Consider the following 18,389-nt stretch of genomic DNA (forward strand, 5'->3'; position numbering starts at 1 on the left):
CTTGGACGCGTGTGATGGAGCATTGTCCTGCATGAAAATCATGTTTTTCTTGAAGGATGCAGACTTCTTCCTGTACCACTGCTTGAAGAAGGTGTCTTCCAGAAACTGGGAGTAGGACTGGGAGTTGAGCTTGACTCCATCCTCAACCCAAAAAGGCCCCACAAGCTCATCTTTGATGATACCAGCCCAAACCAGTACTCCACCTCCACCTTGCTGGCATCTGAGTCGGACTGAAGCTCTCTGCCCTTTACCAATCCAGCCACGGGCCCATCCATCTGGCCCATCAAGACTCACTCTCATTTCATCAGTCCATAAAACCTTAGAAAAATCAGTCTTGAGATATTTCTTGGCCCAGTCTTGACGTTTCAGCTTGTGTGTATTGTTCAGTGGTGGTCGTCTTTCAGCCTTTCTTACCTTGGCCATGTCTCTGAGTATTGCACACCTTGTGCTTTTTGGCACTCCAGTGATGTTGCAGCTCTGAAATATGGCCAAACTGGTGGCAAGTGGCATCTTGGCAGCTGCACGCTTGACTTTTCTCAGTTCATGGGCAGTTATTTTGCGCCTTGGTTTTTCCACACGCTTCTTGCAACCCTGTTGACTATTTTGAATGAAACGCTTGATTGTTCGATGATCACGCTTCAGAAGCTTTGCAATTTTAAGAGTGCTGCATCCCTCTGCAAGATATCTCACTATTTTTGACTTTTCTGAGCCTGTCAAGTCCTTCTTTTGACCCATTTTGCCAAAGGAAAGGAAGTTGCCTAATAATTATGCACACCTTATATAGGGTGTTGATGTCATTAGACCACACCCCTTCTCATTACAGAGATGCACATCACCTAATATGCTTAATTGGTAGTAGGCTTTCGAGCCTATACAGCTTGGAGTAAGACAACATGCATAAAGAGGATGATGTGGTCAAAATACTAATTTGCCTAATAATTCTGCACTCCCTGTATATATAAATGTATGTGTACATATGTCTTTTTGTGTTTATATGTATATACATACATTCACATATAAATACATTTGTATGCATATATAGACATAAACATATTTATGCAATATTCATTTTTAATAAAGTGTTATATTTTGGGGGATATTTATCAAAGGTATGTCGGATCTGTATTCAGCATTGCACCAGCAGCTCTTGTGAGCTGGTGCAATGCCGCCCCCTGCAGACTCACAGGGGGTTGTCAGTCAACCCGATCGTACTCGTTCGGGTTGATTTGTGGTGATGTCTGTCCGTCTGCTCAGAACAGGTGGACAGGGTTATGGAGCAGGCTCGTCAGAAACATGGAGCGTCAAGCCCCTGTATATTTACTGTAAATATTTCACATTCCAATGTTCTGCACAGTTCTTATTATTTGTAAATAGATATTCCTATATATATATATATTTATATATATATGTATATATCTATATCTATATATAATCATCTATATAAATAGGTATAAATAGATATTTTACAAAAATACCATCAGATTTATGTAGAAATATGTATTTATAAATAAATAAATAATATTCTTCTACATGAAAAACAATGGAATGTAAAATATTCATATATTTTTTATTTTTTTTTAACTCTTTTTATTGAGGATAAAAGGAAAAGATTTACAGGCGCAGAATCGGGTTACATTATCTGCAATGGCATGTTATACAGTAAAAGCATGAAAATCTAGACAGAACATGTAATTCGCTATGAGATACAACAATACAATCCAATGCAAAAACACTGCCTGTTTGATAGAATAGAGAATAACAAATTAAAATCCTCAATTTTCTACCTCCATAGCATAAATGAAGACACTCTTGGTCTTCTGACATATGAATTATAAAGAATAGCAGGAGGATAACATTAGTATCAGGCCACTTTTGGGCCTTTAGTATGCTGATGACAACAATTATGAAAGTACCATATAGTTCTAGCTTGTAAGGTAAATATGTAGAAAACATATCTTGTAAATGCATAAAAATAAATATCTACTAAGGGAGGCCAAGCACAAGAGGGACCAAGTAATGGTCTTCTATCAACAACATTGCAATATCATGGTAGAGATAGCTCAGATAAGTGGCAGAGAAATCTATAGAACATACAATTCTAGCCTATAAGGTATATATAAAATGAACAACCTCTTACCTAAATAAGAGAAAAAAGGGGAAAAAAATATTTTTGTGTACAATGTAAACATGACAATTTAGAGCAATGAAAACAGTATATAACATCTTAATAGAAAATATGCTCTCCTAACTCACATCGTGGATTTCTGGAAACTCTTAGGACATAGAAGCCAGTATGACTCACAGCAGACTTGCAGGACAGAGTATGATCGCAATATGTGTGGGATAAAGTAGCCTGATGACATGGTAATAGGAACAGATGCAATCAGTATAAAGATAGTCACATATCCTATATACTATTATTGCTAAGCAAAAGGCTACATAACAGGTAATATCCTAGGCGGCCAAATATCAGGCTCAGTCACCGTCATTAGGGCAGAAATTATACTAGCCTAGAAGCAATTAAGAGTGACTAAATTGTCCTTAAAGAGCATGATATATACGAGACAATGAAAAGGTAGCATAGTAAATAGTAGAGTCTTATGTCCCTTCATGCCAGTTTCCTGAATGTTTCTGTACCGGTCATTCTGCCGACATCCACTGTACTGCCGTAACTATTCATCCGATTCCGGCTTTAGACTGAGCCATGGTGGGGAGCCTCTGCAATCTTATTCCTGCTGTGTCTAAGGGAGATATAGCGAACATTGCAGTGTAGCCATGTGTTGAAAACAGAGGATCAAACTCTTTGCTAGCAATAACCTGTCCATCCGCTCCCCAGCGCACTTTGGGCATGTCAAGCCCTGTTGCTACGAATCTTCCAGTGGGACAGACGCTGTTTTTGCCTTCCAAAACCCTTTCCCTCTCAGACTTGTGGCATTGGGTCCCAGATACTGCATTGCTTACTGTCCGAGCAAGGTTTGGTATGGCGGGCTGTGCTGTCAGGCTCTTTGCTTGAGACAGGTAAATCCCACGTCTAGCCCTCTGAACCCCAGCAGAGGATCTGCAATCCAATCTGGGAGTGGGTAAATTGTTCGGCTCTGACGGTAGTATCTGTTCTTGGGTCGGTATATACAGCATTTCTTTCAGGCTCTGTTTTAGCTCACAGAATTGTTGATCTAAGAGGAGTTGTATGCGTTGCTCCCATGCGTCTATCGCCGCCATATTAGTAGTATTTTCCAATCGTATGATTCTACTCTCCAGATGAAGTAGTGGCCACAACTTAAAAGCTTGTAAGTTTAAAAGCCTTTTCTTTAGCACACCTAACTGGATATACTGAACTGTACAGCTCTACGGCTGTTAAACCTGGTATATATCAGGAAAAAGGGGGGGGTAAATAGAGTGCCAGGCCACGAAAAGGCCACCGCTGCGCACTTTATCTATTCCGGTCTGCCTGGCTGGAGTTCAAGACAGAAAGTGCAAAATTTCGATCTTCATATATTAGCCAACATATAGCACTTTATATAAACTTAAAAGTCAGTTCTCATGAGCGATATGCAGCAGGTCTATCAACTCAATATCACAGCCGTTTCTATAAAGCAGCCATCTTGGTCGGTGTCAGGACCCGCCCCCAAAATATTCATATTTTTATTTCAGGTTATCGCGCTTGAGAATAGGCCATATGCCATCAGGTTAGCGAGTTAGTGGGGTGTTAGGTTCTTTTTTCCACTTTTTTTGCTCCATTGACTTCTGTGGGAGAATAGGTTATTGCACGTGATATACTAAGTTCGGCATTTTACATGCGTTGGGCTAGTGTGCAAGCGAAAACCGCTTACTTTCAACTCATAATACAAGCGCAACCTGACGTGTGCAAAAAGCTTACTTCTAGCGCAGTTAATGCTTGAGCGTTAAATAGTGCTCCACTTGTAATCTGGCAAACAGATGTTCGTTGTATACACATGGTAGCAGTTTCACTCAAGCGCAATGTACTCTAGAAACCTTGTGCAATATACGGCTCCACTTTTAATCTAAGCCATAGTAAAACAATGGGGTATCTCTCTAAAAATAACTTGCCCCAACATTGCAATTGCTGAATTCATAAGTCACTGTAATGAGTTGCAAGTTAATTTCCATCATAATCACTAGGAGCAATATCAATATCATAAATGCTACACCCCCCCCCCCCAATAAAACGAATCAAAGATACCAGCATCACAAGAAACGTCTTCAAAGATCAATAAACAAAGGAACTAATATAAAACACCAAAAACTTCCTACATAAAAAGTTCACTATAACATATGCACAAAACTTGAAAACAGTTATAGAAAAATGAACTAAAATAAAATAAGACAACCTCATCAACTTTGAAATAAAGACTGAACCGTGAGACAACCCATGGCCAATAACGTTTTCGTATCTGTGAGGTGTCTGAGACAGTTTTAGTTCTGACCAGCGCAACTGCTGTAGCCTACTAAAACGTACATACAAACATTTACCTAAGTCATTTGCAAACACGTTTCCTGAGCATTGATGTTGTAATAATTGCTTTGCTGCATCGCTAGCAGTTCTCACTTGCTGTGCAAGATATTGTGTATTGGGGCACTTCACCACTTTATATATTTTAATGGCAGAAAAGACCACTAAAAAAAGACTAGAAAAGATATGTGAAGCGAAACTGGATTGGATTTTAGGAATGATCTCACTTTAAATGGTAATTATGGTGATAAAATGACATTCTCTAATTCATTAGAGCATCTAATTTTATCACCAGTGACATTGCAACGCTATTTGTTTAACCCATACAAAGGGGTTAAACACATAGTTAAAGTACAGCTCGGGACCTGCAGAGCACTGCTGGTGTAGAGCGGAAACTGCTGCTGATCCACTCAGCAACGCTAGTTACATGACCTAGCTGTGCGACTAGCTCACCTGATTGGACCAGCAGCAGTTTCCGCTTGTAACCCATTTGCAGGGGTAAACAAATAGAGTCTATTGATAAAATTGAATGCTCTAACTATTTTGAACCTGTACTTTTATATTTGTAATATCCCTTTAATACCAAAGCCTAAAGTGTATTAATAAACCTAGCCCAAAGTCTCAAAAGAGAAGCACATTTCTGTACGTATTAATTTATTTGAAAGAAAAGAAACATGTTTGCATCACTCTTTTCTGCATTAATATAAGATCATTATCTGGGGCATTTGTGTTGTACTGAGGTTGAGGTTATAGTGAGTGACTGTGTGCAGGAAGACAAGATAATTAGTTTGTTTTGAGATGACATAACAGGGAACAAATAACAGAAAGACAGAGAAATAGGATACAAAGTAGTATGTTAGAAAATAAATGACTCATCCCTGTTAATGTGATAAGCATAATGTTGCTATGAAGCCTTTAGAAGGAATCTTGTTATTTTTCAAATATTCTTTGTTCATTTTTTTACTTTAATTATGATGGAGCACGTGTCATTGCTCCTACAAAACACATCATGTCATTACAAATAATTGGCTTGAAACATCACATTTCCTATTGCTAAATTATGGTTGGAACAAAGAAGATAAACTTCTTCTTCACACAAACTGTCTCCTGAGCTAAAACATGGAACCAGTTTCACAAGGGTACCTAAAGCAGTTTTTTTATCATATATCCTATGTAATAAAAGGCCAGGTATGTTTGTCCGACACAGTCATGCACAGTAGAGACATAAACATACCTGGCCTTAACCCCTTAAAGACCAACGTTGTACCCTGTATGACGCTGCTGTCCTGAGCCTCTCTCTGCCGCGATCTTGCTAAAAGTAGATCGCTCTATTTCTGCATGCCGGCACCGCTGGCCCGATCGCACCATTAAAATGAATGTAGCTCGCTCTCGCAAACATTACTTGCTGGGTTTACTATCACTTTAAAGTAAAAATGAAACTTTCGTGATACAACTTTTTAACAACTTTCCAACTGACTTCTACCTAATCTGATTTGCTCACTTGGTTTACTTTGTAGAAAAGCATGCAGAGGTAGGTTCAGAAGGAGCAATGCATTATTGGAAGCTAGCTGTTGATTGGTGGCTACAAATGTCTTTTGTCATTGGTTTCACTGATGTGTCCAGCTTGCTCCTGGTAGTGCATTTCTGCTCCTTCAACAAAAAATATCAAGAGAATTAAGAAAATGTGATAATAAAAATAAATTGGAAAGTTGTTTAAAATGATACGGCCTATCTGTATCATAAAAGAAGAAATATCGGTTGAATGGCATATCTAAGTAGGCTTAGAACTGTGCATGTGTCTTCAGCACTGTATCTTGCAACAATGAATAACATTTTAAACACTGTTGCCATATGGACCTTTCAGCACATGCATGCTCCTTAGCCTACCTCAAGATTCCAGCCAATCAGATTTAACTTCAAATATGTCTGCTTACAGACTTGCATTATTCAAGACAAAGTAATTTTCCTTTTTAAACAAGTTAGCATTATGAGTATGTTAGCTTAAAACTAGCTTGAAGCGAATTTGACTGACTTCTAGCTAACTTGTTGACTGGACATTGGGCTTTTTAGGATTATACTCTATATTTACCATTTTGCTCTATCAAGAGCTTTTTTTTTACAGGACTAATAGAAATATTAATTTAGAATGTCCTATTCTGCCAATGACTAATGTTCAAATTTAATGTTTTAACTTGAAACAATAGTAATTTAAAGGCTTCTGTTGCGCAAATAGTGTAAGGAGTTGCGCATGCGCATTTCAAGTTGATTGCAGCGTTCCAAGCACAGGAGCGTGCTGTGATCAATTAACATGATGGGGCGCATGGTGACGCTCCGATTGGCTAGAAGAGCTGCCATTCAAACAACACACATCAAAAATCATAGAGAGAGGCTGCATTCAATTACGTAATGTAGCATTAATAAAAAGAGATTTATTTAGTGTACAGATGACTTGGGTAATAAATAGGCATACTGATATGCTAGTTAGGAGAAGACCTTTCCAAATAGCAGTTTGGGAAAATTTACCATCACTTTGCTTTAAAGAAAGCATTAGACATACTATTACAAATATATAAATTCAAATTTTTCAAATTTGAATATTGCATAATTCGAATACATTAAACGAATGTTAGAATGTTGTACAAACATTCAAAATTCAAAACGAATGATAGAATGTGTTAAAATTTGTTTCATTTTTCAAATGTTGCAAAACATTCGCCATCCCTAGTCTACATACGCTTTGACTGACTGTACACAGAAAAACTGTAAATAGAGAGAAAACATCCTAAGATTGAGAGGGGTAGCCCGATTTTATGGTTCTGAAAACAAATTTTACCTGTTTGATTAAGCAAAATTATATTACACTACAGAATTTTGTATACAAATAAATGATAATAATAACAATATATTTCTATTAGAAAAACTGCATTAAAGTTTCACATGTGTTTCTCTCACATTTATATTATATTTGTATCTATTATTAAATGTTATTTGTATCTATTATTGAATTAAATTTCTCTATTTGTGGAGTTAAAGTTATCAACTTTTCCTGTTATTATATAATTATTATATCTATACTATAATCACGTTTGTAATGTGTTCATCGCTGTCGCCAGTTGCGCACACATCCTCAAAGCAATGTTGGGTGCAAGACGCAGCCAAAAGAAAGTTAGCTGCGCGTGCAGGTGGATTCTTTCACCACCCTGCCATTTTCGGAATCCACCTGGATGCAGCATAGGCAAATGAAGCTTTAAGGAAAAGAACACGCAACCGCCCACACGAAATATTAAGGAGAAAATACGTAATCGCTCCCGTACAAAATAACAAAAAATCAGGTAACCGCCCACACAAAATCACAAAAAAACCTAACCGGCTGCACAAAGTATAACAAAAAAAAAACACCTAACCGCCCGCACGAAGTATTAACAAACACCTAAACCGCCAACCCCCACATCGCAAAATAATAAAGTAATTAACCCCTAATCCGCAAATTAAACGACGCAAATAACATAATTAAAATTTTAACCCCTAAACCGCCAACCCCCACATCACAATAAACCTAATTAACCTATTAACCCCTAAACCTCCAACCCCCATATTGCAATAAACATAATTAGCCTATTAACCCCTAAACCACCAACCCCCCACATCACAATAAACCTAATTAACCTATTAACCCCTAAACGGCTAACTGCTAACCCCCCACATTACCATAAACCTAATTAAGCTATTAACCCCTAAACCGCCAAACCCCCACATCACAATAAGCCTAGTTAACCTATGAACTCCTAAACTGTCAACCCCCCACAACGCAAATAACTAATTTAATTACTAAGCCCCCTAACCTAACACCCCCTAAATGAACCCTAATTACATAAAATAAAAAAATTACAATTAAAATAAAAAATAAAACCTAACATTAAGCTACAAAAAATGTATCTAAAATTAAAAAAATTACAACTTGTAAAATTACAGAAAAAAATAAACAAAATTATCAAAAATAAGAAAAATTAAACCTAATCCCTATGAAAATAAAAAAGCCCCCCCACCCCCCTAATCTAAACTAAACTACTAATAGTCTTTTGTGGGGCATTGTCCTAAGTTAAACAGCTCTTTTACATGTAAAAAATACTATGTCCCTTCCTAATACTAAAAAAAACTAAACTACCCATTGCCCCTAAAGGGGCATTTGTATGGGCATTGCCCTTAAAAGGGCATTTAGCTATTTAACTGCCCTTAAAAGGGCAATCAGCTCTTTTACAGCCCAAAAGACCCTAATCTAGGTGGGGTTTTTTTTTTTTTAGATTAGGGTTTTTTGGGCTGTAAAAGGGCTGATTGCCTTTTTAAGGGCAGTAAAAGAGCTGAATGCCTCTTTAGGGGCAATGGGTAGCTTAAGTTTTTTTAGACTTTGTTTTTTTTTTATTTTGGGGGGGTTGGTTGGGTGGGGGGTTTTACTCTTAGGGGGTAATTGGTAAGTTTTTAGGTAAAAAAGCTGTTTAACTTAGGGCAATGCCCTGCAAAAGCCCTTTTAAGATTAGTATTAGATTAGGGGGTGTTTTTATTTTGTTTTTTATTTTTATAGGGGTATTAGATTAGGTTTACATTTTTTATTTTGGATAGCTTGTTTATTTTTTTTCTGTAATTTTATATTTTTTATTTTTTGTAATATCAGCTTTGGGGTTTGTATTTTTTTTAAAATAGACTGCCCTCTGGGCAGGTTTATCGCCTAGTATATAATAATGGTGTTATAAGGGAGAGTAATGGTTAAAGGAATATGAAAACCAACTTAGATTATTGCACCTGGGCCCCGTTGTTTCTAGTTACGCCTCTGCTCCCAGCAGTTAATTGCTGCTCCTTTAACAAAGGATACAAAGAGAATAAAGTAAATGTGATAATAGAAGTAAATTGAAAAGTTTTTAAAAATGACATCCTCTATCTAAATCACAAAATAAAATGTTTATGTTTCATGTCCCTTTAAGTCCAATGATGTCTTGCGTCTTGCAGTGAGTGGACTATTGTTTAAACATTTGCCTCTCCCGATGGTGCGAGTAAATCAAAAGTAGAATAGAAAAACAAATTGCTCTCTGTTTGGCTGGAACCACCTGCTTGTAAATTATAATAAAACAATAAGGGCTAGATAAGAAATCGAGCGGTATTTTGCGTTTTGCGCTGGTATTACAAGTTGAAAGAAAACAGTTTTTTCTAATGCAGTAACCCGACACGCGCAAAAAGTCGAAATTCAAAAATCGTTATCGCATTCACCCATTCCCCTATAGAAGTCAATGGAGAAAAAAAGTTGAAAAAAACCCCACAATAACACATTCTCATTTGCGCAAACCCTAGATGAAGAATGAATATTTAATATTAATATTAATATTATAGAGGTTTGTACCTTTTAAAAAAAAAATCAGGCTAGTGGTCCACGGATTCAAAATTGTGAGTTTAGTGGTCCCTGAGGTACGAAAGGTTGGCGACCCCTGTTCTATAAAACAGTGTTATCATGAGTGTAAGTGGCCTATTTATGAAAGGCCTGTCGGACATGATCCGACATTGCGGATCATGTTCGACAGACCTTGCTGAATGTGGAGAGCAATACACTCTCCGCATTCAGCATTGCACAAGCAGCTCTTGTGAACTGCTGGTGCAACGCCGCCCCCTGCAGATTCGCGGCCAATCGGCCGCTAGCAGGGGGGGTGTATATCAACCCGATCGCATTCGATGAATTGCGGAGCTTGATAGATATGTCCCTATGTGTACTTTGTAATGTATTTTTGAAGTGTTTTTTGCAACTTTTTAATTTTGCAAAACAGTTAACCACAGCTCTGAAATCTCTGTAAGGATTCTAGCGTAAATTGCTCAACTTGCAAATAGCTCAACTTGTAATATCAGAGCAAATAAAAGAGCACAAACAAACCTGAAAATCCTTGCAAAACTGTTTGCTCTTCACTTATATTCTAACCCTAAAGGTGGAGATCTGGAGTTGGATGTGGGGGGGGGGGGCTTCAACAGTGAGACTTTTAAGGTGAATTGCTGCAATTTTGTTTAAATGTTAAGAGGTATATACTATTAGATATATTTCTGCAGCCAAATAATATATTGGAGTAAACTTGTGAATCCCCTTCACTGCCCCTTTAATGAGTGTGTTTGCCTTACAGCTTTGTCTAGTGACATTATATTGAGCATGCACTTTTTATTCCAGGTTGCAGCAATGCAGCCTTACTGCATAATGAAGAAGGAACATGAAGCCTGCTTGGAGAAAATAAAAAAATATGAAACTGACATGTGGAATGACACATTGGCAGGTATGATTTTTTTATGCTCAATATCACTTTATATAAACTGTGTAATGAAATATGACAGGTTATGGGATGTATGTTTATTTCCTTGCTGTATATGGAAACATTTAAAGGGACATAATAGAAGTATTGTGGTGTTACACCTGTATTAGCAAAAAGGCTTTTGGTAAATATTGCCTATGCCGATGCATCCATAATTATTAGAATTATTTTTCTAAAGAATTGTAATCAACCCTTATGTATTTAACTTCCAGAGAGGTTAAACACATAGTTAAAGGGGATATGAAACCCCCCAAAAAATATCAGGATTCAGAAAGAGCACATCATTTTAAACAACTTTCTAATTTAGTTCTATTATCAATTTGTCTTCGTTCTTTTGGTATCTTTCATTGAAAAACAGGGACATAAGTTCAGGAGCTTGCCCATGTCTGGAGCAGTATATGGCAGCAGTTTCGCAAGAGCTCTAGATGTCAGCACTATTTCCTGCTGACATGTAGTGCTCCAGATGCCTACCTAGGTATCTCTTCAACACATAATATCATGAGAATAAAGCAAATTTGATAATTTAAGTAAATTGGAAACTTTATTAAAATTGGATGCTCTGGGGGGTAGTTATCAAGCCGTCTACTTTCCTGCCTTCGCCGGCCCAATACGCCCGCCTAAGCTCGCCTACCTTCGCCGCCGCGGACCTGAAAAAATACGCCTAAGTTATCAAATAAAGCTGTCAAAAAGCCGCGGGGCAATGAGCAGCGGACTGTGAGAGTTATCACTCATCCGATCTCGCTGCTCTTCGGCTTTTTCCCAGCTTTATTGCTAGCCTGTCACTAAGCACTCACACTAACTACACAGTTCTATCCCTATACCGGCGCCCCCGGAGCCTCCCGCAACTCAATAAAGTTACTAACCCCTAAACCGCCGCTCCTAGACCCCGCCGCAAGTCTTATAAATGTATTAACCCCTAAAACGCCGCTCCTAGACCCTGCCGCAAGTCTTATAAATGTATTAACCCCTAAAACGCCGCTCCCTGAATCCGCCGCAAACTATATTAAACCTATTAACCCCTATCCTGCCCCCCCTACACCGTCGCCACCTATAATAAATTTATTAACCCCTAATCTGCCCCCCCTACACCGTCGCCACCTATAATAAATTTATTAACCCCTATCCTGCCCCCCCTACACTGTCGCCACCTATAATAAATGTATTAACCCCTATCCTGCCCCCCCTACACCGTCGCCACCTATAATAAATTTATTAACCCCTATCCTGCCCCCCCTACACCGTCGCCACCTATAATAAATTTATTAACCCCTATCCTGCCCCCACTATGCCGCCGCCACTGTAATCAAATTATTAACCCCTAAACCTAAGTCTAACACTAACCCTAACGCCCCCCTAACTTAAATATTAATTAAATAAATCTAAATAATATTTTTATTATTAACTAAATTAATCCTATTTAAAACTAAATACTTACCTTTAAAATAAACCCTAATATAGCTACAATATAAATAATAATTATATTGTATCTATTTTAGGATTTATTTTTATTTTACAGGCATCTTTCAATTTATTTTAACTAGGTACAATAGCTATTAAATAGTTATTAACTATTTAATAGCTTACCTAGCTAAAATAAAGAGAAATGTACCTGTAAAATAAAAACTAACCTAAGTTACAATTACACCTAACACTACACTATACTTTAAAAATTATTCCTATTTAAAACTAAATACTTACCTGTAAAATAAACCCTAATATAGCTACAATATAAATAATAATTATATTGTAGCTATCTTACGGCTAGATTTAGAGTTTTGTCGGTAAGGACCCGCGTAGCTAACGCCGGCTTTTTTCTGGCCGCACCATAAAAATAACTCTGGTATTGAGAGTCCACATAAAGGCTGCGTTAGGCTCCAAAAAAGGAGCGTAGAGCATTTTTAACGCAGCTTCAACTCTCGATACCAGAGTTGCTTACGCAAGCGGGCAGCCTCAAAAACGTGCTCGTGCACGATTCCCCCATAGAAAACAATGGGGCTGTTTGAGCTGAAAAAAAACCTAACACCTGCAAAAAAAGCAGCGTTCAGCTCCTAACGCAGCCCCATTGTTTGCTATGCGGAAACACTTCCTACGTCTGCACCTAACACTCTAACATGTACCCCGAGTCTAAACACCCCTAACCTTACACTTATTAACCCCTAATCTGCCGCCCCCGCTATCGCTGACCCCTGCATATTATTATTAACCCCTAATCTGCCGCTCCGTAAACCGCCGCTACTTACATTATCCCTATGTACCCCTAATCTGCTGCCCTAACATCGCCGACCCCTATATTATATTTATTAACCCCTAATCTGCCCCCCACAACGTCGCCTCCACCTGCCTACACTTATTAACCCCTAATCTGCCGAGCGGACCTGAGCGCTACTATAATAAAGTTATTAACCCCTAATCCGCCTCACTAACCCTATAATAAATAGTATTAACCCCTAATCTGCCCTCCCTAACATCGCCGACACCTAACTTCAATTATTAACCCCTAATCTGCCGACTGGAGCTCACCGCTATTCTAATAAATGTATTAACCCCTAAAGCTAAGTCTAACCCTAACACTAACACCCCCCTAAATTAAATATAATTTTAATCTAACGAAATTAATTAACTCTTATTAAATAAATTATTCCTATTTAAAGCTAAATACTTACCTGTAAAATAAATCCTAATATAGCTACAATATAAATTATAATTATATTTTAGGATTAATATTTATTTTACAGGCAACTTTGTAATTATTTTAAGTATAATATAGGGGTCGGCGGTGTTAGGGGCAGCAGATTAGGGGTTAAGGATAACGTTGGTGGCGGCGCTTAGCGGTCGGCAGATTAGGGGTTAATAAGTGTAGGTAGCTGGCGGCGACGTTGTGGGGGGCAGATTAGGGGTTAATAAATATAATATAGGGGTCGGCGGTGTTAGGGGCAGCAGATTAGGGGTACATAAGGATAACGTAGTTGGCGGTCGGCAGATTAGGGGTTAAAAAAATTTAATCGAGTTGCGGCGATGTGGGGGGACCTCGGTTTAAGGGTACATATGTAGTTTATGGGTGTTAGTGTACTTTAGAGTACAGTAGTTAAGAGCTTTATAAACCGGTGTTAGCCCAAAAAGCTCTTAACTACTGACTTTTTTCCTGCGGCTGGAGTTTTGTCGTTAGATTTCTAACGCTCACTTCAGACACGACTCTAAATACCGGAGTTAGAAAAATCTCATTGAAAAGATAGGATACGCAATTGACGTAAGGGGATCTGCGGTATGGAAAAGTCGCGGCTGAAAAGTGAGCGTTAGACCCTTTTTTGAGTGACTCCAAATACCGGAGGTAGTCTAAAACCAGCGTTAGGAGCCTCTAACGCTTTTTCACGGCTAACGCCAAACTCCAAATCTAGGCCTTAGGATTTATATTTATTTTACAGGTAACTTTGTATTTATTTTAGCTAGGTAGAATAGTTATTAAATAGTTATTAACTATTTAATAACTACTTAGCTAAAAGAAATACAAAATTACCTGTAAAATAAATCCTAACCTAAGTTACAATTAAACCTAATACTACACTATCATTACATTAATTAAATAAACTACCTACAAATAACTACAATTAAATACAATTACATAAACTAACTAAAGTACAAAAAATAAAAAAGCTAAGTTACAAAAAATAAAAAAATAAGTTACAAACATTTTAAAAATATTACAACAATTTTAAGCTACTTACACTAAGCCCCCTAATAAAATAACAAACCCCCCCAAAATAAAAAAATGCCCTACCCTATTCTAAATTAAATAAAGTTCAAAGCTCTTTTACCTTACCAGCCCTTAAAAGGGCCATTTGTTCAAGTTCAGCTCTTTTGCCTGTAAAAGAAAAATACAACCCCCCCAACATTAAAACCCACCACCCACATACCCCTAATCTAACCCAAACCCACCTTACAAAAACCTAACACTAATCCCCTGAAGATCATCCTACCTTGTCTTCACTCAGCCGAGCAGCGATGGAACCGAAGTGGACATCCGGAGCGGAAGAAGTTAATCCTCCAAGCGGCGCTGAAGAAATCTTCCATCCGATGAAGTCATCATCCAGGCGGCGCTGAAGAAGTCTTCGATCCGGGCGATGTCATCTTCCAAGAGGCGCTGAAGAGGTCTTCTATCCGGGCGATGTCATCTTCCAAGCCGGGTCTTGAATCTTCCTCCCGCCGACGCGGAACCTCCTTCTTCACCGACGGACTACGACGAATGAAGGCTCCTTTAAGGGACGTCATCCAAGATGGCGTCCCCTCAATTCCAATTGGCTGATAGGATTCTATCAGCCAATCGGAATAAAGATAGGAAAAATCTGATTGGCTGATGGAATCAGCCAATCAGATTGAGCTCGCATTCTATTGGCTGTTTATTTTACAGGTAAGTATTAGGGTTTATTTTACAGGTAAGTATTTAGTTTTAAATAGGAATAATTTTTAAAGTATAGTGTAGTGTTAGGTGTAATTGTAACTTTTTTTTTACAGGTTAGTTTTTATTTTACAGGTACATTTCTCTTTATTTTAGCTAGGTAAGCTATTAAATAGTTAATAACTATTTAATAGCTATTGTACCTAGTTAAAATAAATTGAAAGATGCCTGTAAAATAAAAATAAATCCTAAAATAGATACAATATAATTATTATTTATATTGTAGCTATATTAGGGTTTATTTTAAAGGTAAGTATTTAGTTTTAAATAGGATTAATTTAGTTAATAATAAAAATATTATTTAGATTTATTTAATTAATATTTAAGTTAGGGGGGCATTAGGGTTAGTGTTAGACTTAGGTTTAGGGGTTAATAATTTGATTACAGTGGCGGCGGCGTAGTGGGGGGCAGGATAGGGGTTAATAAATTTATTATAGGTGGCGACGGTGTAGGGGGGGCAGATTAGGGCTTAATAAATTTATTATAGGTAGCGACGGTGTAGGGGGGGCAGATTAGGGCTTAATAAATTTATTATAGGTGGCGACGGTGTAGGGGGGGCAGGATATGAGTTAATAAATTTAATATAGGTTGCGGCGGGTTCAGGGAGCGGCGGTTAAGGGGTTAATACATTTATTATAGTTGCGGTGGGCTCCGGGAGCGGCGGTTTGGGGGTTAATATGTATAGAGTAGCTTGCAGTGGGCTCCGGGAGCGGCGGTTTAGGGGTTAAACACTTTATTTAGTTGCGGCGGTGTAGGGGGGGCAGATTAGTGGTGTTTAGACTCGGGGTACATGTTAGGGTGTTAGGTGCAGACAGCTCCCATAGAAATCAATGGGATGTCTGTCAGCAGCGAACTTGTACTTTCGCTATGGTCAGACTCCCATTGATTCCTATGGGATCCGCCGCCTCCAGGGGTGGCGGTTTGAAAACCAGGTACGCTGGGCCGTAAAAGTGCCAAGCGTACCTGCTATTCATTTGATAACTAGCAAAAGTAGTGAGATTGTGCCGCACTTGTGTGCGGAACATCTGGAGTGACGTAAGAATCGATCTGTGTCGGACTGAGTCCGGCGGATCGAAGCTTACGTCACAAAATTCTACTTTTGCCGGTCTCGAGCCTTTGATAACTAAGGCGAATCAGCCTCGCCACAAATACGCTGCGGAATTCCAGCGTATTTGAGGTTGACGGCTTGATAACTACCCCCCTCTGTCTGAATCAGAAAAAGCTAAATTTTGGTTTCATGTCCCTTTAAAGTCAACTCCAGATTGATAATGCACTCTCTATCCTGAGTTCAGTGGCTGCACACATATGCTGTTCCTGATTGTTTCAGCAACTGGATGTGTTATAAGATGCACTTTGGTCAGTATTGACAGTGTGTTTTACAAGTGATCACAATCCTATAATTCTTCTGCTGTCAAAACCCCTAAAGCTTGAAATCGTAACCTTCTGAAAAACAACACAAAACTGTTATCTTCATTGTCACTGTCCCGCTTTTGTAATAAAAAAAACAAATGCACAGGTTTAATGGGAAACAAGATGGTGGTGATTTCATGGGTGTAGCGATTATTATCACAGATTGAAGGGTCTGTGTCTTAAATAATTCCTTTTAATACCGTGTAGTAATGCTAATAAGTGGTGAGTGCAATTAACCTGTTGAGCTCCAGACTCTAGAGATATGTATTTATGCTATTTTATCCTCTTCATGCATTGGGTCAAGTGCTTAGATTGGAATCGGATCATGGGGGACTGCCTACGATGCTAGACACGTCACCCCAGTCTGATTTTTCATTAACTAAAAGGAGGAGGCTGCAGTGCCCCTTATAAGGTAGGACGTTACTTGTGGTTAGAAGAACAAAGAAGAAGGCGCCACCATAGTGCACAATCAATAGCATATAAACGCAGTCTGCGCAAGTATTGCAATACTTCCAAGATTAAAGACACTTGAGAAGTGTCACAAACACCTCCTGGACTCTTATAAGTTGTCCAGACAACTTTCACTCTCGTTATAGTTCCAGATGAACTGCACTCCAGCATTCTATAGATACGATGTTCCAATGGTTGCAGTACTCTTTTTACAACAGTCTCCTGTACTGGCAAAACCACACAGATGTATACCCTTCAGGTATAAATGCAACAAAAAGTTGCATAAGGCAATATTACCATCCGTATAAGCGTAACCTCTGCAGTATGTAAAATCAAAAGTCGTGGATAAAGTCTATGTGAAGTATAAAAGACTTTATTTTAAAAAAAACACAACGTTACTCGGTCTAACACGACCATTTCATCAGGTGTAATCTTGCGGTACTAATGGTGTTAAAGCCAAGCGCTGTTAGGACAACACGAAACGTCCTAACGGTGTGAAGGGGGTAAGGAATTATCGATCTAGCTGGTATGTGTGTATGTTTGGTTATCAATTTGGCTACGTTTTGTTAGTATAAACAATTATTATTATTATTTTTACAGTCATCCAGTATGGTAATGGCAGTGGGATTTGTCCATATGTTAAACCAGTGTTACATTTGAAAACTTTTTGGGGTACTCAGTAAAAAGCCAAAAAATGTTGTCTGGAGTTTATTTAGTTGTGGAAATGTGATAATTTAAAATGACCCCCTAAGTGTGTCATTAAAGTGAAGGTAAACTTTGATGAATGAAAGTCCGTTTTTAAAAAAAATACTTTTAAAAACAGGGGCACTTTCATTCATCAAAGTTTACAAATCAGCCCTTTTTATTAAAAACTTACCTTTGTTTTTTTCACAGCCAGAGCAGCTTCCCCCTCCTGGAAATCCTGTCTTCACACATCAGCAATGACAAATCTGGCTTCCTCCAATCACAGCATGACCTCAGGCAATAACCACCCTGGGGGGAAAGCCATGATCGGAGGAAGCTGGACTAGTCATTGCTGACGTGTGAAGAGAGGATTTCCAGGAGGGGAAAGTTGCTGTAGCTGTGAAAAGAAACAAAGGTAAGTTTTTAATCAAAACAGCTAATTTGTAAACTTTGATGAATGAAAGTGCCCCTGTCTTTAATAGTATTTTTAAAAAACGGACTTTCATTCACCAAAGTTTACCTTCACTTTATTGAGAATTATGATTTTGATTAGAAACCAGGACTGGCACATATTAAAAATAGGACT

The 18,389-nt window shown here is 38.2% G+C and overlaps 1 protein-coding gene across 1 annotated transcript in view; it reads left to right on the plus strand.

Annotated features, from left to right (window-relative positions):
* Nucleotides 1-18,389, plus strand: part of ADCYAP1R1 (ADCYAP receptor type I) — a 490,746-nt gene that overhangs the window by 94,596 nt on the left and 377,761 nt on the right. The window contains 1 exon segment of the mRNA XM_053715660.1: nucleotides 10,668-10,770. Within this exon segment, the coding sequence (XP_053571635.1) occupies nucleotides 10,668-10,770 (103 nt within the window).

Source organism: Bombina bombina, chromosome 5 (assembly GCF_027579735.1).
Source record: "Bombina bombina isolate aBomBom1 chromosome 5, aBomBom1.pri, whole genome shotgun sequence".
Lineage (NCBI taxonomy): Eukaryota > Metazoa > Chordata > Amphibia > Anura > Bombinatoridae > Bombina > Bombina bombina.